We start from the raw sequence: 27,512 nt of genomic DNA, 5'->3' as shown, positions 1-27,512 counted from the left end.
TCAAAACTGAATTTTGTATGGAAAAAACCAGTTAATTTGGCTAAAACGAAGACGATATTAAGACTTACGAAATTTAGGTGTATTTGAACATAGTATTACCTTAAAAAACTAAATGAATTTATAACTTTAGTTAATTTCACATAACTTTCTACAAAGTTATGTGACATAATATTCGGTTATATAGCTGGCTAAAACAGCTGTAAATAGCTGGTTTAGCTGTTTTTTCATGACTTCCTAACAAATTCATTTAAATAATTTATCCATTGTTTTCTAAAATTGAAATTATTACTACAGCATGCGTCGTTTATTGCGCAGTAATAAATGATTTGAGGGAAAATGTTTAAAGAAAGTATAATATGTTGGGATATCAAATGAGGTCTCTTTACAATTTTTATAAAGCATTCTTATATGCTTAGTTTGCTAATTGAGTTTTGGTTGTGGAAAAATTTTCTATACATATGCTTATATATCAGAGTAAACAAACCATTTGATTAAATCGCAATGCAATATTAGTATATATAGAATATAGTACACATTAAACATATGAAAATCAAATAACTAAATATACACAACACAATCCATGTATTCATTTTTACAAAATGTTACAATATGGCATCCTTGGTGAATCTCTACACACAAAATAAAAAACATAGAAACATGCATTCAAATTATTTATTTCGTTGAATTTTGGCATTTCTCAAGCTGGCGTCGTGTTCAAAGTTCGATAGTTAATCACAGAATATTTTTTGGTAGTAAACGTTGCGCTGTTTTTAAAATCTGCCAAATAAAACTTGTAAAAAATATATATATAAATAAGTACTTTATTTTGAAAATAACATTTAAACAAGTGTCCAAAGAATCTATTATTCAGTCGTTTATTTAGTTACATTTCAAAAAGAGTAGAAATTGTGTATTTTGCTCTTGTGCTCTTTGTTTTCATTGCGCCATTTCGCTCATTGTGGATGTCAACGAAAACATAGAATTTATGTTACTCATGTTCGCTCTGTTCGGAATAGTTTATTTGTGTTTTTGAAGTCGTACAAGGCGGTTTGGTAAAGCGCTTCACTTAATATATTCGTGACGCTTCATACGTGATATACAAAAAAAAAAAAAGAAAAAAAAGCACTAACAATTTGACAACGTAGTGCGGTTATAAATTGAAAAGTTTAAAGTGTAAAAATCAAGTTCACATATACTTATACAGAAACAAAAAAATTCGAACAAAATATATAAAAAGGGTATGATTATTAATTTACAAAATTTAATTACGTACTTTCAATAATTTTTAATTACCAAAAGTGTGAAAAATGCTAAGTACCTTAAATGGGCAGTTTGCCATGGCCGCATAACTCATTTTTTCCTCTTTTCTTATTACTTTCTTTCGTTGCGCTCGTGTTTGGTTGTGTTTGTGTTTATGCGATGTTGCTGTAGAAAAAATTCCTAACTAAATTTTCGGCTAACGAAAGTTGCTTTAAAGCAAGCAAACAAATTAATTACGTTTTGTTTTTATTATTTATTAATTTTTTTTTTTTTTTTGGATTTTTGCTGCTGGTGTGAAATGTGTTTTATGTTTGTTTACTTTCGCTTCGTAGTGGAGAAATATATTTTAATAGCTTCTTGAGTTGTTGTGTTTATCTAAAATATTTTTCGGCTTTTTCTTCTTGTTGTTGTTGGTGGATTTCGAAGTCGCATTTTTATGCAAAATACATGTTCGTCAGCTGGTAAGGTTAAAATAGAATTACAAAAACAAATGTTTTAATAAAAATTTCCTTTTTGATTTTAGTTTTTTCCTTGCTGTGGCTAAAAATAAAATAAATTCGCTACCTAAAATTTTATACGTTAGCCTCAATTCGCTAATTTTCTATGTTGAGGGGCAATGAGTGCAACGATCCGTTGTTCCTTTTTCTAAATTTTTTCTATTTTGTATTTTTAGCTGCGAATTGTTTTACTTCGCCGATTGCACTTTTTTTTTCTAAATTATTGGGCAAAGATTAATTAAAATTAATATGACGTGGATTTTTGTCTTATTTTTAAATTAATATATTTATTTATATATTAAAATTATATAAATATTGAATATATACATATTAAATTAATGGAAGTTATGATCCAGATTTAAACTTTTTGGCCAGTTACTTTCTGGTATGTAACCTTTATATAGTAAGTAATAGGCGGGAATATGTTGGGTCAACTTCCTTAAAAATCCAATAGTTCTGCTCTTGAACCCTTCTTTGATATTAATCACGGGAATATTTTTGTAGTCTCTACAAATTTAATTTGAAAGCAAATGTTGAAAAATATACAATATTTTATAAAGTAAATAATAAATGAGTACTAAAATTTTTAATTTAATTTATTTAATCCTAATTCTTTTGCATATAGTTGTTACAACCCGATCTATTGATATGTGGTCAATGAAAGGAATTGCAAAGGCACACACATGGGTTGGAATGGGGATAGGTAATGGCAGTGTTAAAAGGGAAAGTTCTTTGGGAGTAAGAGTTTCGAGTATGGGTGGGATTTAAATTCAAGTTAACCAGGATCAAGGCGGAAGAATTGATTAATGTATGCAATGGGACACGAAAACAGAAGAGTGACATCATGGAGGTACCAGAGGCACATCCAGTTGGCATATATTAAAAATTGTTGCATTTTTGTGTGATAAGTCGCTCTTTAACATAGGCCTATATATCGATCTCAGGTGAGCCAGGATAGTTCTTGCTGTACTTGGTAGGCGTTGTACTTCCCAGGAGTTATTAAACGGAGTCCTGTTGATAATATTATTAAAGTGTAACTGTGATCTCGAATAGAATATTGCATCTGTGCGAAGGGCTGTTAGTCTAAATCTTCTTCGATTGTATATATATATTTAGCAGCTTAACATAAATAATAAAACATAAATATCGATGGCTTAAATATTTTTCACATTAAATATAAATCACTTTCGAAGGCACACGTTCATGCTAAAAATCTAAGATAATCCTAATAGCTCTTTTGAGTCAACAACAAAAATGTTGACATATTACTTAGTTCAAATAGATCTGAAATGAAATAAGTTCTAGGATTTTCAACTTCACATACTTTTTGGAACTACTATATATTAAATATATAAATGACACCTGTAGATGCTTTGAAATGAAGATAGAGGAATATGTCAATTCAATATGTGAATATGTGTTCAATTTATCTGCTCAAGCTTTACAATTGTCAGGAACGTCTCTAATAAAGTTATAAGATTTTCATTAAACAGAATGATGGCTCTGATTGTGAGTACATGATATATTACTAGCTTTATCAAAAACCTTTATTTATATAGACTAATTTTGGAGACAATGATAGCATAATATGTATCTTTTTGATGTTTTGGTCCTTATACCTATTTTGGTGGTTTTATTGGTCTGATGTATAAACAAGAGTTTCCTCTTGTCCATGATATAACAATGGGCTATTATTTGTGCTCAATTGGGTTTTGGTTTGTAAAACCGCTACTCTAATCTCTCCTTATCTAACATAATGTATTCACTTATAGACATATAGATTTTATTTTTGTATTCAATTATGTGCGTCCATTTATTTTTTCTTAAAAACTAAAAAGTTGTACGTATGAATTTTCTTTCAAGAAGTACGAGTTTATTAGATCTTCTTTATGTGGACCTATAGGTGTGACATTCGCTTTTTGTTTTTATAGTGAGTTCTACTTACTCCAAATGCCTTTTTTTTTCTCTTTTTTTATTCTAAAAAGAGAAAAGTCGCATAACACTAAATTAAGGTAGATGCTGTGAGTAGTCGACCCACACAATGCATATACTTCCAATAGATGGCCAATATAGATATTTTTAAAAACTGATATAAAATTTATTGCCGATTTGCTTTCAATAATCAAATATCACATAAATTTAAAATTTATAATGTATTATGTATGGCTGTATATATATCATGTAGACTAATCAGTTTATTTTGTTAGTTGCTATGGAATGTGTAGTCATCTGGCTTGAGTCACTCCGATAAGTGTTTGAGGTTCTTTTATAAAGCTTGCAAGATTTAAATCATTTATCGCAAAAACTTAACGATTACTTTCTGTTGAACAATTTTTTTGTATTCTTCTGGAGATTTATAAAAACATTTAGACACTGTTATAGCTTCAGAAATGAATAGCTATATAATGGCATACAATTGTCTCTATTATATTAAAGATAAAGCCATTAACGTTCATTTAGTAGTTACATAGAACGTAAAGTCGAATAATTGAGTGTTTACATCTTTACTAATATATATTTATTATCTATTAAATATACGATATTTGTGATTTAAAAGCCCGGGGATATCACTTTCTGATTCTTATTCCTAAATACTCATTCAAATATTTTAATTTATGTTATAGTTAAAAATCTTAAGAATAAAATAATGTACATATATATGGAACTTTTATAAATTTAGTGCTTCTTCTGCATACTTCACACAATTCATATTGCGAACACATGCTAAAGTTTTGTTTATTTTATTTATTATTATTTTTTATTATTTTTTATTAGAGTTGAATCTATTAACATTAATGAAGCAACATATCTAATTTATAATAACAATCTATTTTGCATACTAAATTGTCTACCTGAGCAAAGTACGTCGCAGTAAGTCACAAAAACTGTGACTCATAGACAAGACAATAAATCGAATAATTTCTTAGAAGTCACAACGAACCCTTCAATTAATAAAACTAAACTAATGCATTCTATCCACCCTCCTATTTAATTTCTAACCACCCTTTTACCTTAATTTGCCGGCAAAAATGTATTATTTTTAATTAAAATGTATTTCTTTTAGCATTTCCCTCTCTTTCTATTTACCATTTTGTTTTGCTGTACTCTTCCGCTTCTAAATTATTGTTAATATTATTTTCCTTTTATTTCTTTTCAATATTGTATGTGTCATATCTATGTGGAGTGTATATAATATATTAGGGTTTTAACAGCGTTCAAAGTTTTTAGTTTATTATGAGACGGTTTAGTGGTATTCATAATAAATAAGTTCAACAATACGGGGTTCCACTGTATCCTTGCACTAAAAAAACACCCTATCACTCTGGCTAGTGGTCACTGCTCAATATGATCTGATGTGTCTTCCAAATGTTTACAGTGTGTACACACGTTTTTTTGTGGCAAGCGTGCACTGGGCCTAAAGTGGTTCTCCAGATCTTGAGTAATGAGCGCAGTAATAGAGTAACAGTAGAGAGTAGTAATAACAAAACACTTTTCAAGTATATTTATTTTGTACTTATCGTCGGACACTGCTACTATCTTATTCGGTTACCGAACTGGTCAAGTGGCCGGATCTATGTTCTACTCGTACATCATTCAAGTAGTATACACATTTCACAATTTAAAAAACATTCTATTAGATATTTAAAAAAAATTATTATTTCCAATTGGCAGTACTTTTAACGCCATCTGTCGTTTAGTTTGTTTGTATCAACTACTTGAGTGGAGGTTTTAAAATATCCACGATTTTTTATTCTTCCGTCGACAAAGCAATCGTGCAACTTGATTTTACGGTTGGCGAGTATGAGGTATATAAATATGAAGTCAACATAAATTAGAAATCTGCAGATTGGCTTCTTAAAGATAAGTTCAAATCAAAATAATATAATTAAATTTGAATTTAATTATAAATTTTAGTTATATGATTTGTAGAATTAATTTACCACTGTAAATTATAATCTTCAAACTGTTCATTGCGTTATAATTCTTAATTAGGTGTTTGTTAGGTGTTTTCTTTTCATTTCTACCGGGGAGAGTGAATAGCACTTCATCGCTTCAAAAGATAGTGGCTCCGGGACGTAGGAACAACTTAGAATTTAAATTAATGTCGTTTATATAATAGTGTTAGTCTGAGTCCTTCACAAGAAAATCTTTAAACTTTATCGTCTGAATGGATGAGATACTGCGAGACGTTAACCTGATTCGAAACATTTAGTAATCTATCATTTATTACTGGTTTTCTCAGTGGATATTGAAAGGAAGTAGTTATACTTTTTACTTTGAAAACATGAGTACCTCCAGGTCGTAGATTTGGCTGCTTCTTAATTCTACAGAGCTTATAATTAGGCTATAACAACAACAATATTCGTCAAAATTGTGTTTAAACTGCTCTGTTGAATAGTCGGAATTGTTTTTAATTTAACACTTATTATTTTTTAATATATGAATAAACTTTAAATTCATCATGAAAGTATACGAAAAAATTTTCAATATCATACACTTAATAATTTAGGTAATTCAATTGATGCTATTTTTAATAAATAGATTTGCCTTATGGGTTGATTCACCTTTCTAACAAATAGATAATGAAAATCAATAAATAATTTGCACAATTGCAATTTTCAATTCATTGCTTCAATGGTATATTTATTATTTCGCATTTGTATGAACATATAAACATATATGTCTGTCTTCCGTCGACATATAAATAAAGTTCTATAAAACATTAACGTATAGTTTATTATTTTGCACTCTCCATTTAAACGATTTTTGTATATCCCATCGAAATCTTGCAGTATTTAAAATACGAGACAATAAAGTTGTTGCAAATTTGTTCATAGTTTTTGCATTTGCTTTTGTTCTTTTGTCCCTTTTCAAAAGACTACTTGTCCTCAAGTTAATTGTAATGTATATATTTTGTATAGGAATATAAAAAAAATAAAAAATAAGGAATCTACAATATACTTAACCATACATAAATAAATAAATATAAATATATACAGCATATATATACGCATGAGTAAATTTACACATAAATATATATATATATATATATAATAATATATAAAAAAATATAAATAGATATATATGAATAAATGTATTAAAAAAAATTTTTTTTTAAAGTTCACAGAAGCCTTGAATGCTTCTAAAGTTGTTGTAATTCATTACAATCTAACCTTTCTATTTAAATTGAAATTATTTTTTTTGGAGACTAATTAAAATAATAAACTATATAAAACTGTATTTAGTTTTGGGAAGTATGTTTGATTTTGCTTACTAATCATTCATAAAAGTCATTTATTTGGACAAAGACAATAGCTTTAGGAGTGCTGTAATATACATGTAGTTAGAATATTTATTATTTAGACATGAATATACGAGGGCGGTTTAATAAGTCGGTGATTTTTTGAATTTCCCGCGCAGTTACTCCAAAAGCAACAGTGCTGCCGTCAGCTGTAATCTACCAGGACAACTTTTTAATTTTGAGCAAGCTACGCCGTTCAGTTGGTGTTTGATAGCCGTTCAAAGCAGATAACCTCGTGAGTTTTTACGAAAATGGAAAAAACTAAATTTCGTGTGCTGATTAAGCATTACGATCCCAAATCCACGAATTGGGATACGAACTGCTACACCATCCAGCATATTCTCCAGATTTAGGCCCTTGCGACTATTTTCTATTTCCAAACCTAAAGAAATGGCTGGGCGGTAAGAGATTTGAGTCGAATGAAGAAGTCATTACCGAAACAAACGCGTATTTTGAGAGCTTTGAGAAAACCTATTATTTGGAGGGAATAAGGAAATTAGAAAAACGCTTGACTAAATGTATCGAGCTAAAAGGTGATTATGTAGAAAAATAAGATGTTTATTTGCCGAAAAAAATTTGTTTTATTCAAAAAGTCACTGATTTATCAAACCACCCTCGTATATTCTCTACCACTACTATTACTCTATGTTATTCTAATTAAAATTTAACACTTGCATCATTGTTAAGCATTGTTAGAATTTTATTTGATTTTAATTTTTATTACTTGACCCGATTTACTCTAATTATTTTTACTGTCAATTCTATTCCAAATTAGGAATTACGTTAAAGTCACTAAAAGAGTAGGCGTAAATTCCTAAGTCAACTGTTCTCTTCCGCAAAGCAATCTCTTCAAGACAACATGTTTCGTCATGAATTAACTTCAATCTACACCAAATCTTCTTCTCCCCTGATTTGTTTTCCCTTCCAAACACATTAGCATTTTGCTTATTTCTTCGTTTTTAATTTTAATTCATCATGTAATGCACGACGATGCTAATGTAAACAACCCACTCCCTGTTATCGGATCTCATTATCATTGAAGGCATTGCGACACACAAATGAAGTGTCTGTTTGGTGGGTCTGAATGGGTCATGCCTCTTTCCATTCCCGATTTTCATTCGCGGTTGGTTTCATTTGGCGCGCTTTTTGTGCACCACATGGCGAACTCACAATATTCGTCTGCGTTTGGAGAAGATATTTCAAAAATATTTAAACAATTTATAAATAGTTTAATGTTTACTTGTTTTGTTTCTTGTGTTGTTTGCTCAAAAAATTGTGAAAATTGTGAAGGCTGAGATAATATGGAATAGTTTGTGTTTTTAAAACATTTTCACGCTTTACAATAAGTTTTATGCTAATTTTATTAGCAATCAAATTTTGTTGATTTGAATTGCTTTGTAGTTTCTTGTTTTGGAAGGCATTAATCTGTGAGATGGATAGGCTTCTTAACGGATGTACTAAACATACCTCAAGGCGATTATCTATTTTTGTTTTTCAGTTTTGAGAACCCTTAGGAAAAATCTGTAATTATTGAATATTAATACTATAATATAATAAGAAAGAAATAGCTTTAGGAATTATAAAATTAATGGAAATGATAAGATGAAATAAAAAAAAATAAAATATATTACTAAAGATGTATAAGTCTATGGCATACACTTAAGTTAAAATGGTTTGAAACTACTTACTGGTATAAATACATTTGAGGTTTTCCATTATTAGTTTTACTCTGAGATGTTTCATGTTGTGGTCTTAAGAATATATATTTTTAACATTGAGAGAAATTGATTTTTACATTTCCGCCTTTTTTCTGTAGTCTGAACTAGTTTATCACTTCATGAGACTAAGCAATAATTGACCTCAGATCTGTATACCTCCCCGAGGAGCCTGTAACCATTCTGAAATTTGATAACGCGGTGTTGGTAAGTCTGTCAGTTTTCGCAAATAATTTCACGGCTCTATCCTTTATGTATTTTTTGATGGGATCAATCTTGAAATCTCTGTGGATGTCATTCGTCCTAATGTACCATGGTACTTTGAAAAGTCTTCTCAGAGCCTGACTTTGTGTAATTTATAGCTGGCGGATAGTAGTGTTTGAGCGAACGAATTATTTGGTTATATATCAGCTTCTGAATAGCGATTGGATGTGATGAAGAATTTTGGCACAGCTAATTCTTTTCAGTTGAACATGTTTAAGCCATGTGAATCGTTTGTCCAGCGTGTTACCGAGATATTTAACGCTATTCTCCCAGTTTATTACTTTTACCCACACTCATTCTCGTCGAATTCTCTAGTTCACTTTACTAGAATATCACAAGATTAAGGAGCTTGCTTTAAATTTTTTATAGTGAATATAATTACTTCTTCTGATGAAGACATATTTCTTTGCATTTAACACGCAAAAGGTCCAATAATAATCTAAGTGGATTACAAAGATTTATCTAGACAAAAAACGTAACTTCTTAAGAGAGTTCTTTAACCTGAATGGGGTGTAGAAAGCTTATTACAGACAAAAAGTCTGTAAAAAGTCTGAAAGAAATTTTATTTTGAAGAATTGGTAAAATTAGCACAATTTATTTAATAAACCATAATAGGTTTGTTATAAAAACCAGGTAGTTTACTTGAAGTAGTTAAAGACGTGAGGTATATAAGTTATAATAATTTATATATTCGGGGCATTCTAAATAGTAATAATGATAAACTAATAGATCTAAGGCCCTGAACACAAGAGATTGTTTATTTAGTATTACACTTAGTGGATTAATTTTTGAGTGAGACTATACTATTTTGGTATGAACATTCGTTTATGTGTGTTGTGATTGACTGTTTGTATGAGTGTGTTAAGAAACCAAAGAGCATTAAAAAACGAAGAAAGAATTTCTGACAGTATTAGCTTAATCAGCTTTTCAATCGGTGCAAATGCGGTAGTTCATTTGAATCCCAAAAACATCTTGAAAGTTTAGAACGGTTTTATAAAAATCGGTTTTGAATAAGGAAATTTAGTCTAGTATGTCTAGATACCTTTTGTTTAAAAATTAATAAATTTTTCTGGGTGTTATTTTGTTTTCCACAAATGTCTATATTTCCCTTCGCATAATGTAAAATCTATCGCATCAATCTCTTTGCCAGTCTGCTTTTTTGTCCACTTTTAATGCTTTAGTTACTAAAAATGCCAAGCGCTTCGTGATGACTTGAAAGTCATTTCGAACCCTACGAATATAGCGAGCGCAAAGCACTTACTTTCAATGATAATATGGCAATGTAGAAATATGCGTTACCTTTAAGGAAAGCTTCGCTATTTCTTTGGAGCGCATTTATAACGCTTTTGACGTCGATTGCTAAGTAATTTTTTTTTATAAGTTTATTACACTTAAAATTATCATAATTATTCTTATTATATAAAATTGTTTTAAGTATTTATGAGAAGGCATGTAAAATTCAATTAAATATGCAATTTTTTTACAAACAATATAAATGTTTGCTTATTTATAATTCCAGATTTGTACTATTGGTGAGAAAAATCGGTGGAATAATGAATGAACATCATATGATCACGCGTCGTCGTTCGCGTTCCAAAACACCCTTTTTGCGTTCAGCATGCGATCATGAAAACTGTGATCATGTCGATCATCTAAAGAGTAGTCCACAGCACCAGAAGAAGAAAATACCTGTTGTAGAGTAAGTGTGCAAAAAGAATGTATGAATAATATGAGAATATAGTAAGAATAGTATGAGAAATATACAAGATTAGTAAATACAGTATGACCTCGATTAATGCAACTAATAGAATTCGAAATAGTAGTTGTAATAATCGAGTTTAGTTTATTTAGTACATCTATAAATTTATTAGAAAATAATATGATTACTTCTTTTTATTTATAACAACATAATTGCTGTGATCATACTTTATGATAATACTTGTTATTTCAGCTTGGTTTTTATTACAATTAAGATTCATCGTAACTCCCACATGTTTTAGATCTTTAAGTATTACAACTTTTGTAAGAGGTAAGGGATTTTCCTCAGTCCGTTGTATGCATGTGTTAAGTGCATTCAGCGTTCACTCCATTTTTGATTTCCGAGTCTGAATCGATATCAAGTTGTTCGTTGACCCACTCATCCATTTCTTGTAGAGAAATAACATCTGAATTAATTTCATGATTTCATAATATTCAAACACTACTATTCGCCAGCTAGAAATTGCACAAAGTCAGGTTTTGAAAAGCCTTTTCAAAGTACCATGGTATTAATCCCATCAAAAAATATATAAAGGATAGAGCCGTGAAATTATTTCCGAAAACTGAGAGACTTACCAACACGGTGTTATCAAATCTTACAGGCTCCTTGGTGAGGTATGCAGATCTGAAGTCAATTATTGCTTAGTCTGATGAAGTGATACCCAATAATAAAGTCAAGGTGTAGAGAGGGGTTTTGAAAATACATCAAGTTAAAAAGAGTAAAAGTGCACTAGCTCAAAACAGCATAATAATAATAACAAATAAAATATTAAGAATGCAAAAGAGGAAAATAATTAGCAAAAGTTGCATTCTTCGCGGCAGTCAATGTTCAAAGTTGCAATATCAAAGGTACGAGTAATACAGGTAAAATTTAACTGATTGCAATAATCGAGGTTGTATTAATCGAGTTCATACTGTACATTCTTTAAAGTATTCTCATGTAGTTTTGTTAGATTCTATAGATCGCCGTTGTTTCGCATAACTCAGATGAAACGATAACCGTATTATGTACATTTTCTAATTAATTCAAAGTTAATTATTTTGTTTTCTGTTACGGCAAAAACTAAATACATATTAATAGAGGGAAAAATAAGAAATGGAATAAAAACTGAAACCAAACCTCAGCGAAACACGTAGGTATGTCGTCATCGCGCAATAATTTAGTCACCGTCAGCGAAGTCAGCGTTCACATCGCGCTAATAAAGTAACTCCATCCACACCACAACATTTTATTTGTTATTATTTTTTTAAAATTTTATTTTTATTGTTTTGATTGTTTCAATATCAGTCACACATTTGGCTAAGCATTAACGTTAAATTTATATTTTTGGCGCATTTTATTTGTGGCGGCAAACGTGCTACGGAAGCCTCAAAGTCGGTTACTTTTCAAAAACGTTGACGGTTATTGGGGTTTTGGGTCTGTGTCGCGTTTCGGGTGCTCGCTTACATTCTGGGTGCGGTGTGGGAAACGCTGTCCAGAGGAACTTGTTCACATTGAGTGGTTTCAATATTTTTCTATGTTTTCCAGTTGAATTTACGAGTATATTTACAGACATAGAGAATTATACTAGAAGTTAAATTTAAGTGATGACGAAATAACGCACAAAATTTTTATTTTTTGTTTGGCCTTTTCAACAATTTTTTGTGGCAAAAACAAACAAAACATAAAATAAACAAATTTATACAAACATAACAACAATGAAGGTCGTGCTATGAATAAGACGCATAGCACCACCCGACATACCTACAATATCAGAGCTGTAGCTCTTTCAGTTTTATTTCATTTTTATATTTTTAACGTATTTTTCAGTTCATTTTGATTTGTTCTCCTTAATGTTAATGTTTTCTATTCTGACTGAAATAATTTATTATTCTAATAATTTAATTTTAAAATTTTAATCTCTTAATATCGCAAAACATTTTCGAAGCATACATAATTGAAACGAAGCAAATGACGTAGTTCTCCTCCTCCTCTAAACATTCTTAACGAATTTTAAGACGTTCACGTATAAATATACAAATATATATGAATGAATATTTAGAATACATAGTATGTTCTATACGTTCTGTGTATATATATATTATAATTTCTCAAGGAAATAAATATATGTAAAGTGTGCATAATTAACAAACAACCTCGAAGATAGTAAAATTATTTCTATTCATTTTGAATTTTTCAATGTTTTGACAATCAAAAACGTTAATACATACTATTTTTAGTGCTGTTAGCTGGTAATTTTAATTTTTTTTCAAAGTTTTTTGGTGGCTTTTTGCCACTAAGTAATTTCTTAAAGTATACATTTAAGTCAAGTTGAACTACTAGTGTATTTGTTGGTAGGGAGGTTTCAAAAAGTAGTGAACTTCAACAACAAAAGTTTTTTTTATATTATTTTAATAAATTGAATTTTTGTCTGACCATACAGTTGCTTCGAGTATTGCCAAATACCCATTATTAGTGGTCTTGGAATTATTTCTTCTATTAAATTATTCGTAAATAATTTTTTGAGAATCAAGGGTTGAACTTGTACTCTGTCAAATTCTAAGCTCAGTTATGGATCTTTAAAATATGACATGTTTACATATTTTGTTATTAGGACTGTAATATGGCGTTTACATTGGCCGAAAATGGCTCATTTTGAATGAGCCATTTGAAAGTGTTTACATTCGTTCTATTTCAATTGTTCTCATTTCAACAGCTGATTTTTCAACTTGCATGTTGATTTGATTTTTGTTGCATGAAGGTTAAATATGCCTTCAAACCTTACATTAGAAACTTAAAACATATTTTTAACTTCGATTAATTACTTTTTGGGAAGTAAAAGTTCTAAAAAGCAGTGAATCGTTTTCAAGAAAATTGAACCACCAAACATTTGTTTACCTTTTTTTGTAAATATGTTAAAAACAGCTTTTTCAAACTGTCAAAATGCCATAAAGAGCTTTCATTTAGGGTATGTTCAATGGATTCCTTTGCATTTGGAACGTATGTGGAATGCATTCGAACGTCATTCATACAGAATGTGAGAAAATTGCTCATTTTGTGCTTGAAATTTTATATGCAAGAATGAGCCATTCGATACTCATTTTCGATTTTTGACCAAAATGAGCCATTTTCGGCCAATGTAAACGCCGTATAAGCTAGCACTTAACGTTTATTGCGCTTTTCGCTGGTACTTCGGCACTGAATAATTTTTTAATTAAAAACTAAAGAAAACCTAAGGTCAGCACTGATTGTATGTGTAAGGAGTTTAATTAATAATTAGCTTTAATTGTAATTGATAATTTAACTTAAAAAATCTCTACAAATATTGTTTATAGTGCTATTAGCTGGCACTCACAAATTTTATCATATGTTTTCTACGATTTGTATTTAAGTGTTTTTAGCTGTCACTTTGTCACTGAGTAGTTTTTCAATATATGCATAAGAATTGACATTGAAAATATTTACAAGTTCTGCTATAAATTGACACTTTTAATATCTTAAATTTTTCTAACCTTTTAATTAAGTGCTTTTTGATGACATTTTATCACAAAACAGGTTTTCAATATATATGTCGCATAAGCTAAGCTAACTGAGCACTGACTGTGTGCTTGATAAAAGTTTATGAGAATTCGTAGTTGATTTTTAAAACTGAAAATGGTTAGACAGAATTTTATTTTTAGAAATTATTAACCACAACGGGGCTATTGTTCCGCTTTTTAGTATTGCTTTTGTTTGTAAAAATATTTTTCACATCTTTTGCTTTTTTTTTTAATACTGTTAAATAGCACTTTCAATTTTCTTTAACTAACTTTTTGAACTAAGTTGAGCTTTGTCTGCTTGCACGAGTGAAGTGAAAGAGTTTATTTTATAATTGATATGAATATATTTGAAAAAAAAATTTTCTATTGCATTTATTCGATTCAAGTCAAATAAACTTTAAAACATTGGTGCAATTTGGATAGAAAATAACTTTATAAGATAGAAAAAAAAAAATCAACCAATATTTTTTTATTTAGGTTTCCAAAAGCCGTTAGGGATATATATAATAAATAAATTAAGTTTAAAAATGCAATACATTTAGATGTCAACATAATATATACAATTTAGAAATATATTATTAATTTTAATTATTCAACACTTTTTTTTACTTTGTGTTTTGCATGATTTACTCTCTCGTTACGGAAATAATTGTCATCCCACTATCTTATCTTATTGTATGATATATATGATGATTTCATTCTATTTAAATCAAAATTTATGATAAGAAATAGTACAGGAATCAATCTACTAAACTGCCTAACATATGTATACATATCTAATCTTACCTATTTTCTTAGTTTCGTGAATTTCGGAACAGAATTTAATTTTTTAATGTAAATAGGTTAAAAAACTAAAAAAACGTAAATGGAAATGCTTTTAAAAGTCAAGTTCTTAACAAAAATAATTGTTTTCATGTAATTTATTTTTAGAAAACTATTTGTGGAATTGTGAAAATATTATAATCTACATACTAATAACACGTTCGAACCGAAGGTTGTGTAGTTTTATTAGAAAAAACATCAATTATTATGATATGAATCCTAATATCATTTTTATTGAAATTTATAACATTGGCTTGTGCTTGAATGTTGCACTAAACGTAGATCTTATTGATTGATTTATATATATGTTGATTTATATATTACCAGATCTCATTGAATTGAATCTATTCTATTAAATCTAATAAATTTATCTAAAAAGTATTATGTATAATCAGTATTATTATAAATTATTGGAAATAAATATTTTGTTTATTATAATAAATTGAATTAACTAGTTTCAACTTGTACACTTATTTCAAAGCATAAAACTGTCTCAAAATTAGATTGGTTGGTTGGTATAAGTGCCAATTCAATTCTAAAGATCAATTAGTTTCGTTGTCAACTGTTTACAGATTGCTGAAGTTGACAGATCGTTAAAGAGCTAACAATCTTCCGTTAGCTCTGCAAAATTGAAGAGCGGTTTACCTAGGGTCGTTGGTCTCCACTTATAAAAAGCGGGACTTGCGCAAAGAAAATAGGAGATATTTTCTTTTCGCTTTGTGCAGTTGCGACCATGAGTATTGGAGAAGTTAACATTGCAACTTTACATCTCTTATCAATCAGTTGACATTGGGACATAAAACGTTGTGTTCTAGAGCCATGCTTTTGCAGATTTCTGGTGCTCTAACGCACTATATGTGATAGTCTTACATGCCAATACATCAAATGCTCAATTTTTACCTATTATTTTTTAACAGTTTTATATTCTTTCCTATCCAATCATTGCAAACAAAATAATTGAAACATATTTGTGTATATCTTTAAAGCCATTTAACATATATAAAACAGTATTATATACTCGTGGTAGTCTGTTCGTCTGTGTGGAGTGGAATTCTGATTAGTCAACTGCACAATTGTGTCATAAATTACGTAGATGTATTTTAATTTGCATATTTTCGAAGATCTTGCCAAAATTTTAAAATCTCATCAATGAGTCTTTTATAAATTTGAGTATTTTATTGCTAAAAATATTTGCCTTGAAAATGTCAGAAACGTAAAGTTTATCCCCAAACTCATGAGTAAAATATATATACTTATTAATAAAATATGTAATAATTATGATAGTGTACATAAAATTATTTTTAATAATAGAATAGGTGATAATTTAGCAATAATGTGTAATAAATACTTTTAATAATAATTTGTGTCTCATAATAAAATATATAATTTTATATACATAATAATATTAATATATATAATATGATATTAATAAATATAATATTTATATAATATATATATATAATAATAAAATATACAATAATAATACCTAGAGTTATAAAAGAGTATAAGTGCTTAAGTGCACTAGCTCACAATATGGTAATATATATATAGTAATATAGGTACAGTAATATATATATAGTAATATATATATATAGTAATATATATATATAGTAATATATATATATAGTAATATATATATATAGTAATATAGGTACAGTAACATATGTATAGTAATATAGGTATAGTAATATATATATAGTAATATATATATAGTAATATAGGTATAGTAATATATATATAGAAATATATATATAGTAATATTTATATAGTAATATAGGTATAGTAGTATATATATAGTAATATAGGTACAGTAATATATGTAGAGTAATATAGGTATAGTAATATATATATAGTAATATATATATAGTAATATAGGTATAGTAATATATATATAGTAACTAGCTTACTTATATTACTTTATGTTGTGAATATACAATTTAAGTAAACTTTGATAACTTCTTAAAATGTCAGTTTAGTTAGAAAATAAGTTTTTGATAGATATATGACTATTAGAAAATATTGGGTTGGTGTTTTATAAAATACATAGATAATAAACGGTTATACTAAACTCAAGTTGGATTCTCAAGTTAATAGAATCCAGTGATCGCGAACGACCACGTAAATAGGGTGGAACGCAACAATATATTAGTATATATATTAGTATTATATTTCATATATTAGTAAATTGAATCATATTTCCTTATTAACTAATTATACATTTTATTTAATTTTTAGGACGATAATTGAAGAAATAATTGATTTAACAAAGACGGCAAGTGATGAAAAAGAGAGCAACGTTAAACGTGGTCAATCACAGTTGAAAACTACAAATAATATGTCATCATCATCATCAACAACAACAACAACAACTAAATTTATAACAACTGAAAAACTAAGAGGAACTGTTAATACATCTACTCCCAAAGAAAGCTATTCTTCAGGCAGTTTTATATCAAGATTTGCCAGAAGCGGCAATAAAAGAGGACGTACCGTATTAACAGAAAGTGCACAAAATGATCTAAACTCTCAGTTTGAAATAACTTGTAAGTTAGCTGAAAACTCACTAAAAAATAAATCCGTCAGTAGTATATTCAATGAATCAGCGATTAATACTGATTTATCGGCACATCCTGCCTATTTGGAGTATAAATTGGCTGGCGAATATTGGGAGTAAGTTTTTACATAAAGTACCATATATATATATAGATGAATAATAATTCTTAAAATCTGTTTTGTATAGAAAAACACCAAAGACCGATTATACCTATTCTTATCTGTCACCACATCGAAGGCCATTGACTAATGGATACGTAGGCATGCCAAATATGTCTAGACGTAGTATCTATACTGATCAAAGCAGTTATTATGATTCAGCAGATGAAGTTGATTATTTGGTTGAAAAACAATGTCAAAAGAAGGCTTACTATAATACTGGCAGTATGCAAACAAAAGAAAATTGGTTAATGCGTCTCATTACTATAATTACTACAATAACAACAACTACTTGGGACAGGCTTGTTGGAACTTCCAGTCAAATACGACGACATAGCAATATATATACTACCGATGTAAATAGAAAAGGTATAACTATCTTTTAATATTTATATAAATAATTAATTTGTTTATTGTTCTTATGCAGGTGTTTTTGCCTCTATTGGAGAAAGAATCACGAGTACTTTTAGAAGTTTAATTCACTACACTTACTTGTCCATATCAAATATTCTGTGCATGGACACTTGGCTATTGCGTTCCTCCAATGTGAACAACAAAGGTCGCAAACGTTTTTTGCTTTTCTTATTGTGTTTACTACCCTTACTACTTTTAATTGGTAAGTTTTTATAATATTTTTGTCAATGGATTAAAAATATATAGAAAAAAGGCAAGTTTTGAAATATACGAGGTTTTTCTTTTTTGTATAAAATTAGAAGAATAGCTTAGAAAGCTACTGAAAATTAGTTTTTTTTAAAACATAATATGACTTCGTTAAATTAAAAATACCATTTAAATATCCACTTAAAGTAAAGCGCGTTAATTTGATAAAGAATCTATTTGATTATCTATTTCGATTTGTTTTTTTCACTAGACTATACGTCGACAAAGCTTATTTTTCGAGATATTGAGATTTAAAGTTGTAAACTTTTAACATTGGTTATAGTAAACAAAATTATACACACCATTTAGTAATAATTTATATGTGTAACTACATTAATTACATAAACGACAAGTATCGTAATTTCCTCTATATCTTTAAAGATCCATATCTCAAAAACTAAGCTATATTTGACATATAGAGTAGAGAAAGTAGCTTTAGTAAAATTTGTTGTCAAATAAGTATACTGCGAGTATATTTTTCAATTAAATAATTTTTAAATATTATTTAATGCCTTTGTAATATTATTTTCTAAAATCGGGCATTAACTTCAATACAAATTCTGGTTTAATATTTTTTGTAGATTTTTTTTTTGATAGAAGGCTGTATGTCTATATATTTTCATAATTTAAAAATACTCGTTTCAATTCAAACAATAAGATTTTATAAATACATTTTGAATATAATTGTCGAAATGTTTTTAATTTTATAATCCATTGATAATAAAATATTACAGTAATTTAATATGTTGGCTTTTTTACATTGCTTGTGAAATTTTTTTTCAGGTCTTTATTATTATTTACATCCCAACGATGCATTTCCTCCTAAATCCTTTACTGATTCCCTCACTTTACCTTCCCCTCCACAAATTAATTTGTCCGAATATTTCAATAGAGAACAGTATGAATATCTCAAAGCTCAAACCGTTCTTAGCTTAGAAAATGCTCGCAGTTGGACTGACGAATATGTCTTGTATCTTAAAAAAGTCACAGAAAACATGTACGATGAAGGAAAAAAATTTTTTCAAAATACTGAATATTTCGAAAGAGTTTGAGACAATTTTTTGTAGATGTATATATCAATTTTTGTGCGATTTTGTTTCTTTTCATTTTTAATTTTTATTTAATTGTATAGTTATAGTTCCAATTTAAATATGCACAAAATATATATATTTAATTAATTCTAAAAACTATTTTAAATAGTTTTAAATAGAAAAAGAGAAATAAAAAATTAGAAAATTTTTTTCAAAAAAAAAAAAAAATATTTTTATATTAAGAATACTTTTTATTTTAATAATTTTTTTTGTTTATTTATATTATTATTTTTTTATTCTTTTATGCTTTTTTTTGTTATTCTTTTATGTTATTGTTTTATTTTATTCTTTTTTGTTCTATTTTTGCTTGTTATTTATAGTAATTTTTTTTTATTTTTATTTTTTATTTTTTATTATATTTTTATATTTTTAATTTAATATTTACTATTTTATTTATTTTTTTATTTATTTATTATTTTATTTTGATTTCTTTATATTTTGATTTTATTTTATTTTTTTTATTTTTATTTATTTGATTTTTTATTTTATTTTTATTTTGTATTTTTCATCTTTTTTTATTCTTAATTAATTTTTATTTCTATTTATTTTTTATTTATTTTTATTTTTATTTTTATTTTTTTTATTTTTAATTTATTTTTTATTTTTTTATCTTTATTTAATTTTTTTATTTTTTCTATTTTATTTTTATTTTATTTGTATTTTTTATTTATTTTTTAATTTATTTTAATTTTTTTATAATAATATTATTGATATTATTATTTTCTTTTTTTATTTTTTTATTTTTTTATTTTTTTTTATTAATTTACTTTTATTATTTTTTATAATGTGTTTCTAAAACAAAATTTATTACCACCGCCCAAAAAATATATGTTTCTTAAATATAAAATCTTATAGATTAAGAAATATTTCTAAAGTACAAAGTCTTAGCATTTCGGACAAATTAATTTTTATTTAAATTTATTATCACCTCCTTAACAAATATTATAATTCCCTTAATATTCCTAAATCCCAACTTTAAACTAAAACACGCTTAACTACATCGGGAATATTTGATAAAAATTGGAGAAGGATAGAGAGAACGCTGTAATATTTAACTGAACGCATATTTTAGCTTTAAAATTTAAACAGTATAAGTTTATTTAAAGAAGAGATTCTCAATTTATTTTTAATAATAGCTAAATGTTGTTAAATGAGTTAAACATTTTGTAATTGAAAAATAACTTTATGTTAATATATAAATTAAATATTTGCCATAAACAAACACACAAACTAAAAAACGCGTTTCATTTTGTCAGATTTTAAGACCTTTAGTCAGGTAAGTATTTTTGTAGTGTATTTGTTTGAATTACATAAATATATATATATAAACGAAATATTTAACCCAAACACTCTATCCTTCTTCATTTATATCAAATTTCGTAAGTTTGTTTTGAAAATAATTTAAAAAAATTTTTTTTTTTTGTTTTAAATGTATTATTATAAGGAATTCTAACAAGATAACTTCTTACGTAAATGAAGAAGGATAACTTAATACCTTTATAGTTGCTTATTAATTATGAAAAAAAAAAAAATCATTTCCATGAAGTCAGAACTTACTAATGTTATATTTTATCTTTTCTTTATTTAGAAATGAGTGCCCATCGTTCCCTCTGAGGTTATTTATTAGTAATAAACATTAAATATTAAAAAAAAAAATTGCAACCTCTAAAATTTTCAATATATTAGTATTATTATTATGTTAAGCCTTTTCCGAGTTAGTGCATCTGGGGAATTTTACTCTATGATAGCTGGAGGAGTCCCAGCCATCTCACTGACTATTTTGAGTATTCCTGATAATCTTCGTGATTCTTCAATGACGGATTTCGCATATAGCTTCCGAGCTCTGTCCCTTATGTATTTTTTGACTCGATCTATTCTAAAGTCTCTTAGCATGTCATTCGTGCGAATGTACCATGGTACATTGAAGAACCTTCGGAGAGCCTGACTTTGAGCAATTTGTAGCAAATAATCATACGTTGGTTTGTGCAGTATCATGTGTCTAAATATGTGCCTAAAGGTCAAATACCTGCACATTTCACCTTTCTTGTGTATGTTAAAATTTAGATGAGAATGTTAATAGACACTTGTTCAACAATTTGTATGCTTTTGGAACACAGTTATATACTTCATGACGTCGTCTATCTGTTTAAAGATCCTATAGCAAACGCAAATTCAAACGATTAATTAGTGGATCTGCGACTTAAAAATTTTAAGGTTCTTCAACTTGCAAAATGTGTTAGAATATTCACTCATCAATAGCTATTTCTTCTACTTCACTAAATTTTACTCTTTTACATCGCTTATATCTCAAGTCCTATCCCACCCTCTCAATTTTATGAAAATTTTGTAACTTTTGAGTTGTTTGCTTCCCCACAAACGGAAAGTCATCCGAATTTTAAGCTCAACTTAACTCGTAAAATAGGTTAGAATATTCACGCATCTATAGTTATTTTTTCTAATTTACTATATTCCATTTTTTTTACATCTCACCACTTCATACTCCATCCTATCCTCTTCACTTTATTAAAATTTTATAATTCTTGAGTTGTTATCCGTCTTTGCGGGTAGTTGTCTGCCTGATAGATTAAATGATCTCTTAAAATTCATTGATGACACACACACATCTTAAGTAATTTGTATCGCCACTAATAACCAGTAAAAACTCTGTATCTAGTATTTAGTATCTAGTACTGATCTATCAGAACTGTGCATGATTTTGACCAATCAACTCTATCTACCCATCTATCTAATCAAAATATATTATATTTAATATAAAGTTAAATCACTTCTAAATTTTATACTTCATTACCCCATAGAAATATAACTTTATAGTCTGATCTAGAAGATCATTGAGTCTTCTTTGAGAGGTTTGGATACTTACTGTTTAAAAAGCATATTACGAAAACATCCATACCTTCATGTGTGAAAATAATAATTCAATTTAATGAAAACAATTCTTATTGGTTAATTGGTTTTTTGCGGCGGCAAAGCTACTTCTGTCCAAGTATCTCATATCTCGTCTCATTAGTTTTAAATCTGATTCTTCACAGTTGTCAAAGGCGTAATTTAGAATGTTAATCAGTCGTAAAAATTTTTGGAGTTCCATAGTTGGAATGCCTTAGTCTTGCAGGGTCTGAGCCTTAATACATAAGTCAACTTTTGTTAGCAGTTGGATATTTTGTTTCGCTAATTGTAATTAGCCATGTTCTTAGTACTTTTATGTAGAGAGTTATTTAATTTTTAAGAAAGTAGTAACGTAATATAAGCACATTTGAAATACCTTTCGATTGTACGTTGTTTTTTGTATTTTAGCGTGGCGTTTATTTGGTGAGAATGAGGATTATAATTATCTACGAAAGGCGCAATTACTTCTACCATCGTCATTTTACGCTACCCTAGGAAGTCGTGTGGCTAATATTGGGAATACACTGAAGGATTTCTTCTCATTATCTGCTATTATAGGCTTTAGTGCAAAACTACTACGAAGAGCTAAAGAGGACACAATTGCCAATATACATATAGAAAAATTGCAACAGAACATGAAAAATTCATTGAGTGCCGCAGAATATGAAAATATATTAAACCACATTAATAGTTATGTGCAGCAGCTGTTGGAAATCAAATTAAAAGAAGAAAGACTGCAGAGAGAGAAATCCGCACCTCTAACACCACAACAGATGCAAATCATTGTCAAGATCATGCATGAAAATTTTGAACAAATGGCGAAGAAAGGACAGTTTGACAGCCAAATTAATCTGGCAAATTTAAGTGAAGATCAGGTTCAACATTTAGCAGGGGTCATACAATTGAAACTAGAGGCTGCTGGCTGGTCTAGCTCACATCCCGTAAGATTAACTGCTGAGAACTTGAAGGAAATAACAGAAGTCGTAAAGCAACAAATCAACGTAAATAAGCAAACACACCTGACATACATAATGGAAAACATTGACTTAAATGCACTTTTGGGACGTCTGTTGAGTGCACCGGAATTAGCGAAGTTTGTAGATGCGCGAATTAACGTTGCTATAGATGAAAAACGCTTGAGTTCGAAGACGGAAGGCTCTGGTGCTGGTATAAATGTTGCAACTGAATTCAAACAACAGCTACGTTTGATCGATGAACTAAACAATCAAATTGCATTTATAAAACTTTCACTGTCCGACAAGTTAGGGGAAAATGAAGAGTTACAGAATTCGTTGAGAAAATTAAAAGGAAATCAGGACGATTTACTCATACGATTGCAGGAGCATGAGTTGTTGACCGATAAGCGATTAAGTGGACTTCTCGCTGAAATTGAAAGTAAATTCTCAGCACTACAAAATGAGCAATTCAAGTTGCTCAATCAGCAAGTGAAACTTTCTTTGATTGAGATTTTGGGTTTTAAACAGAATCAGAACTCTGGTGTGAAATTTGAGGAAATAGATTTGCAGAATTGGGTTCGGAACACGTTTGTGGCTAAAGATTATTTGGAAAAGCGTTTGGAAGAATTAAATAATCGTTCCGATGATAAAATACGTGCTGAGATTGATCGTTCCGGTATGTTACTTATGCGTGATATTAGCGAACGTCTTAAACGCGAAATAATATTGACTGTGGAAACGCGACACAAGGAAAGCGCTGATATGTTGAGAGGGGAATTGCGTTCCGCACTATCGGAACAAGAGGTGCGCAAAATTGTTAAGTCAGTGTTGGCAATATATGACGCAGATAAAACTGGTTTGGTAGATTTTGCACTTGAATCCGCTGGCGGTCAAATACTGTCGACACGTTGCACCGAAAGCTACCAGACAAAATCTGCACAAATATCCGTCTTCGGTATTCCACTTTGGTATCCCACTAATACGCCACGTGTAGCTATTTCACCGAATGTACAACCAGGTGAATGCTGGGCTTTTCAGGGATTTCCCGGATTCTTAGGTAAGCTTCGTCGGAGTAGAATAGTTCTTGTTAAAATGTATTAATTTAAATCAATATTTCTAAATTTACATTTAGTATTGAAATTAAATTCTTTGGTATATATCACCGGGTTCACACTTGAACACATACCAAAAACCTTGTCTCCAACTGCAGCCATAGAATCAGCACCAAGAAATTTCACAGTTTGGGTGAGAAACTATCACAATTTATTTTAACTTATATTTTTTAATAATATATCTTTAATATTATCACTTTAAGGGCCTTGAACATGAAAAGGATCAAGAACCGGTACTGTTCGGCGAGTATGAGTATGTGGACAATGACGCTTCATTGCAATATTTTCCAGTGCAAAATTTAACAATAAAACGCCCATATGAAATTGTGGAATTACGCATTGAATCCAATCATGGTAACCCGCAGTATACTTGCCTTTATCGGTTTCGTGTGCACGGCAAACCTCCAAATTTGTAAAATGAATCTATAGTCATATCAAATAGGCAGAGTTAGATGTTACTAAGTGTAGGTATTTTTAGAGTATTAGTATAAAATGTTCATGCCCGAATTAGATTTTAAGGTAACTAATGTAAATAACTATGTGCCTTATGTAAATAATTATGGTACAAATAGTATGAAAAATGGGATTTCCAGATAGATTTTTATATATTATTGTAAATGTTGCAAAGTAAACTACTTAGCACTTATATATATATATATATGAAATTATTGTATAAATTAAGAAAAGTTCCTTAGAGACAATAGAGTACAGTTGTATTTAATGTAATTAGTGTATAAATATATAAACTTTCGTGCTGTTTATAATTTATGTTCTAGAAGGCTTTTATTTAAGATTTTTTTATATGCACGCCTATGTATAGTTTAGTAATACTTTTAGTTATTAAGTAAGCCCATTGAATTCTACTACATTTTTATACAATTTTTCAATGAATTATCATATATTGTCATGTATTTCTATTAAAATATGAAATATGCAGTACGTACATGCATATTAGATTAGTTTAAAGTTTCTTTATATGATTACATATATTCTAGATTTATTACATCCGTTGAATTTTGTTATATTAAAAAATTAGTATTCAAATAATATTTGAAAATATCAATAATTACACAGTTCACATACATACATATTTCATCAATACTGAACATCGTCATAATTGCGTCTTAAATATGTGATCGTCATAATGTTATTATTTGCACGGCACCATATTGTCTTTTATTAATGCCTTTCACGTTAGATATGTGACGTTTACGAAATATGATTTATATGACAAGTTTAGTCTATCAGTTCCTGAGCTAATGGACAGTTCATTCACTGTTTTATCACATTTCATATCACGTATATATGGCATTTATTTCATGTGACGAAAATTTGATTCACCTCATTGCAGAAATGAAACGTTAAATTTGTTAAAATATTTTTAGAGAGGTGAAGGTCTCATTTCAAAGACCCTATAAACTATATATAGTGTGGACAAAAGTAATATACCTGTCTGCATATTCATCCCTTTTTGTATCGGTTTGGTAATATTCCAACCAGCTTATTGTCGAATCGCTTACAATTTCATCATATTCTATATCCTATAAACATTTTACATCGTGTATATATTTTATATCGTATGTATATTTTGTATGACATATATATTTTATGGGACAATGTTTTCAATAGCCCAATTGCGATCATGATATGTTTAGTATGTCGAGATATTTTTTGGAATGTGAAGGTCTTATTTCGAAGACTTTATAAACTATATATGTAAATGTCTTATTTATTTTATTACTTTATAAAAGTAAAATGTCAGTCAGCATAACCCTCCCTGTAAATATCTTTGTATTAGCAAACAAACTAGTTTAACAGTTTTTGGGCTAATCGATGGGGTCGTACACAGTTCCATCATATTTTATGTCATGTATAACATCTTAATTTTGTGATGATGTTTGAATCCTACAATTATGAAAATGATACATTAAAATATCTTTAAGGAGGTAAAAATCTTACTTCGGAGCACTTAAAAACTATATATATTTTTGACAAGAGTAATTTCAGTCTTCATATCTATTTCTCTCTCTATCTGTCTCTCTCTAGTAATTCTTGAGCTAATCATATGGATGGCATGTTTTTTAAGTATTTGTACGGCCAGACAGATAAAGTCATATATCATATATCAAATGCCGAAAATGATCTTGTATGTATATGTAGATATATATCATAAATATGTGTGTGAATAATCTATTTATAGTAATTAATTTCGGCATTGCGAAGCCATTTTTTTTGTCTTAATTGAATTAATTTTAGATATGATTTGCTTAATTAAATCTTTATCTTTTTTTTTACCATCAAGCTTATTGAATTTTTGTAAGAAGAATATGAAGGGAAATTAATTGTTTTTGCTATATTGTATATATAATATATTGTATTTATTAATAAATAATTTTTGGAAACTAAATGAACAATTAAATTAAATTTTGAATTAAGTTAACAAGAAATAAACAAAACTTACTGCATAAGCTTATATTAATAATTAATTTATTAAATCTTGCCATATATTGTAAATTATTTAATTCTTCAGCTTAAAATATTTTATTTAATTTTTGGATAAAAAATGATTTATATTTAAAATAGCATGTAAAATAAATAAATTTGGAATACTTAAATTATTGTTTAATTATTAATTTAATAAGATGTTTCGTTTATATGTGCTACATGCGTATTTAATAGTTAACATAAAGTAAGAGTCCGTGACATTTGTAATGAAGCAAAAAGTTGATTAAGTTTTAAATTACAGAAAAACAAAATATAAATGTTAAATGAAGCTTATATGAAGTTGAAAAAAACAATTATTGTTATATTAAAATTTCCTTCATATTGATTTTAATGTTTAAAAAATTGCAAATTATTTTTTTCAGTCGCAATTGCACAACGAATTTTTAAATGATAAGTTGTGAGTAATAATTAATAAAATTATTTAAATAAAATGTA

The 27,512-nt window shown here is 28.3% G+C and overlaps 2 protein-coding genes across 4 annotated transcripts in view; both read left to right on the top strand.

Annotated features, from left to right (window-relative positions):
- Positions 1 to 27,512, top strand: part of LOC119678298 (rap guanine nucleotide exchange factor 4) — a gene marked incomplete in the record, with an annotated part of 493,194 nt that overhangs the window by 173,212 nt on the left and 292,470 nt on the right.
- LOC119678297 lies at positions 827 to 26,706 on the top strand. 3 transcript variants are annotated; one of them, XM_038090054.1, is made up of 9 exons: positions 827 to 1,238; positions 10,558 to 10,737; positions 17,373 to 17,807; positions 17,878 to 18,218; positions 18,277 to 18,465; positions 22,913 to 24,517; positions 24,593 to 24,705; positions 24,776 to 25,036; positions 26,619 to 26,706. In XM_038090054.1, the coding sequence occupies exons 2-8, from the start codon at positions 10,592 to 10,594 to the stop codon at positions 24,986 to 24,988; spliced, it is 3,042 nt and encodes a 1,013-aa protein (XP_037945982.1). In that variant the 5' UTR covers positions 827 to 1,238; positions 10,558 to 10,591; the 3' UTR covers positions 24,989 to 25,036; positions 26,619 to 26,706. The 3 variants fall into 3 exon arrangements, with proteins under 3 accessions (XP_037945982.1, XP_037945981.1, XP_037945983.1); XM_038090053.1 differs by lacking the exon at positions 26,619 to 26,706 and having other exon boundaries at positions 24,776 to 25,270; XM_038090055.1 differs by lacking the exons at positions 827 to 1,238; positions 10,558 to 10,737; positions 26,619 to 26,706 and adding an exon at positions 17,154 to 17,285 and having other exon boundaries at positions 24,776 to 25,271.

This window comes from Teleopsis dalmanni, chromosome 2 (genome assembly GCF_002237135.1).
Source record: "Teleopsis dalmanni isolate 2A chromosome 2, ASM223713v2, whole genome shotgun sequence".
NCBI lineage: Eukaryota > Metazoa > Arthropoda > Insecta > Diptera > Diopsidae > Teleopsis > Teleopsis dalmanni.
The sequence above is the reverse complement of the archived record's forward strand: the minus strand, read 5'-3'. Positions and strand labels throughout refer to the sequence as shown.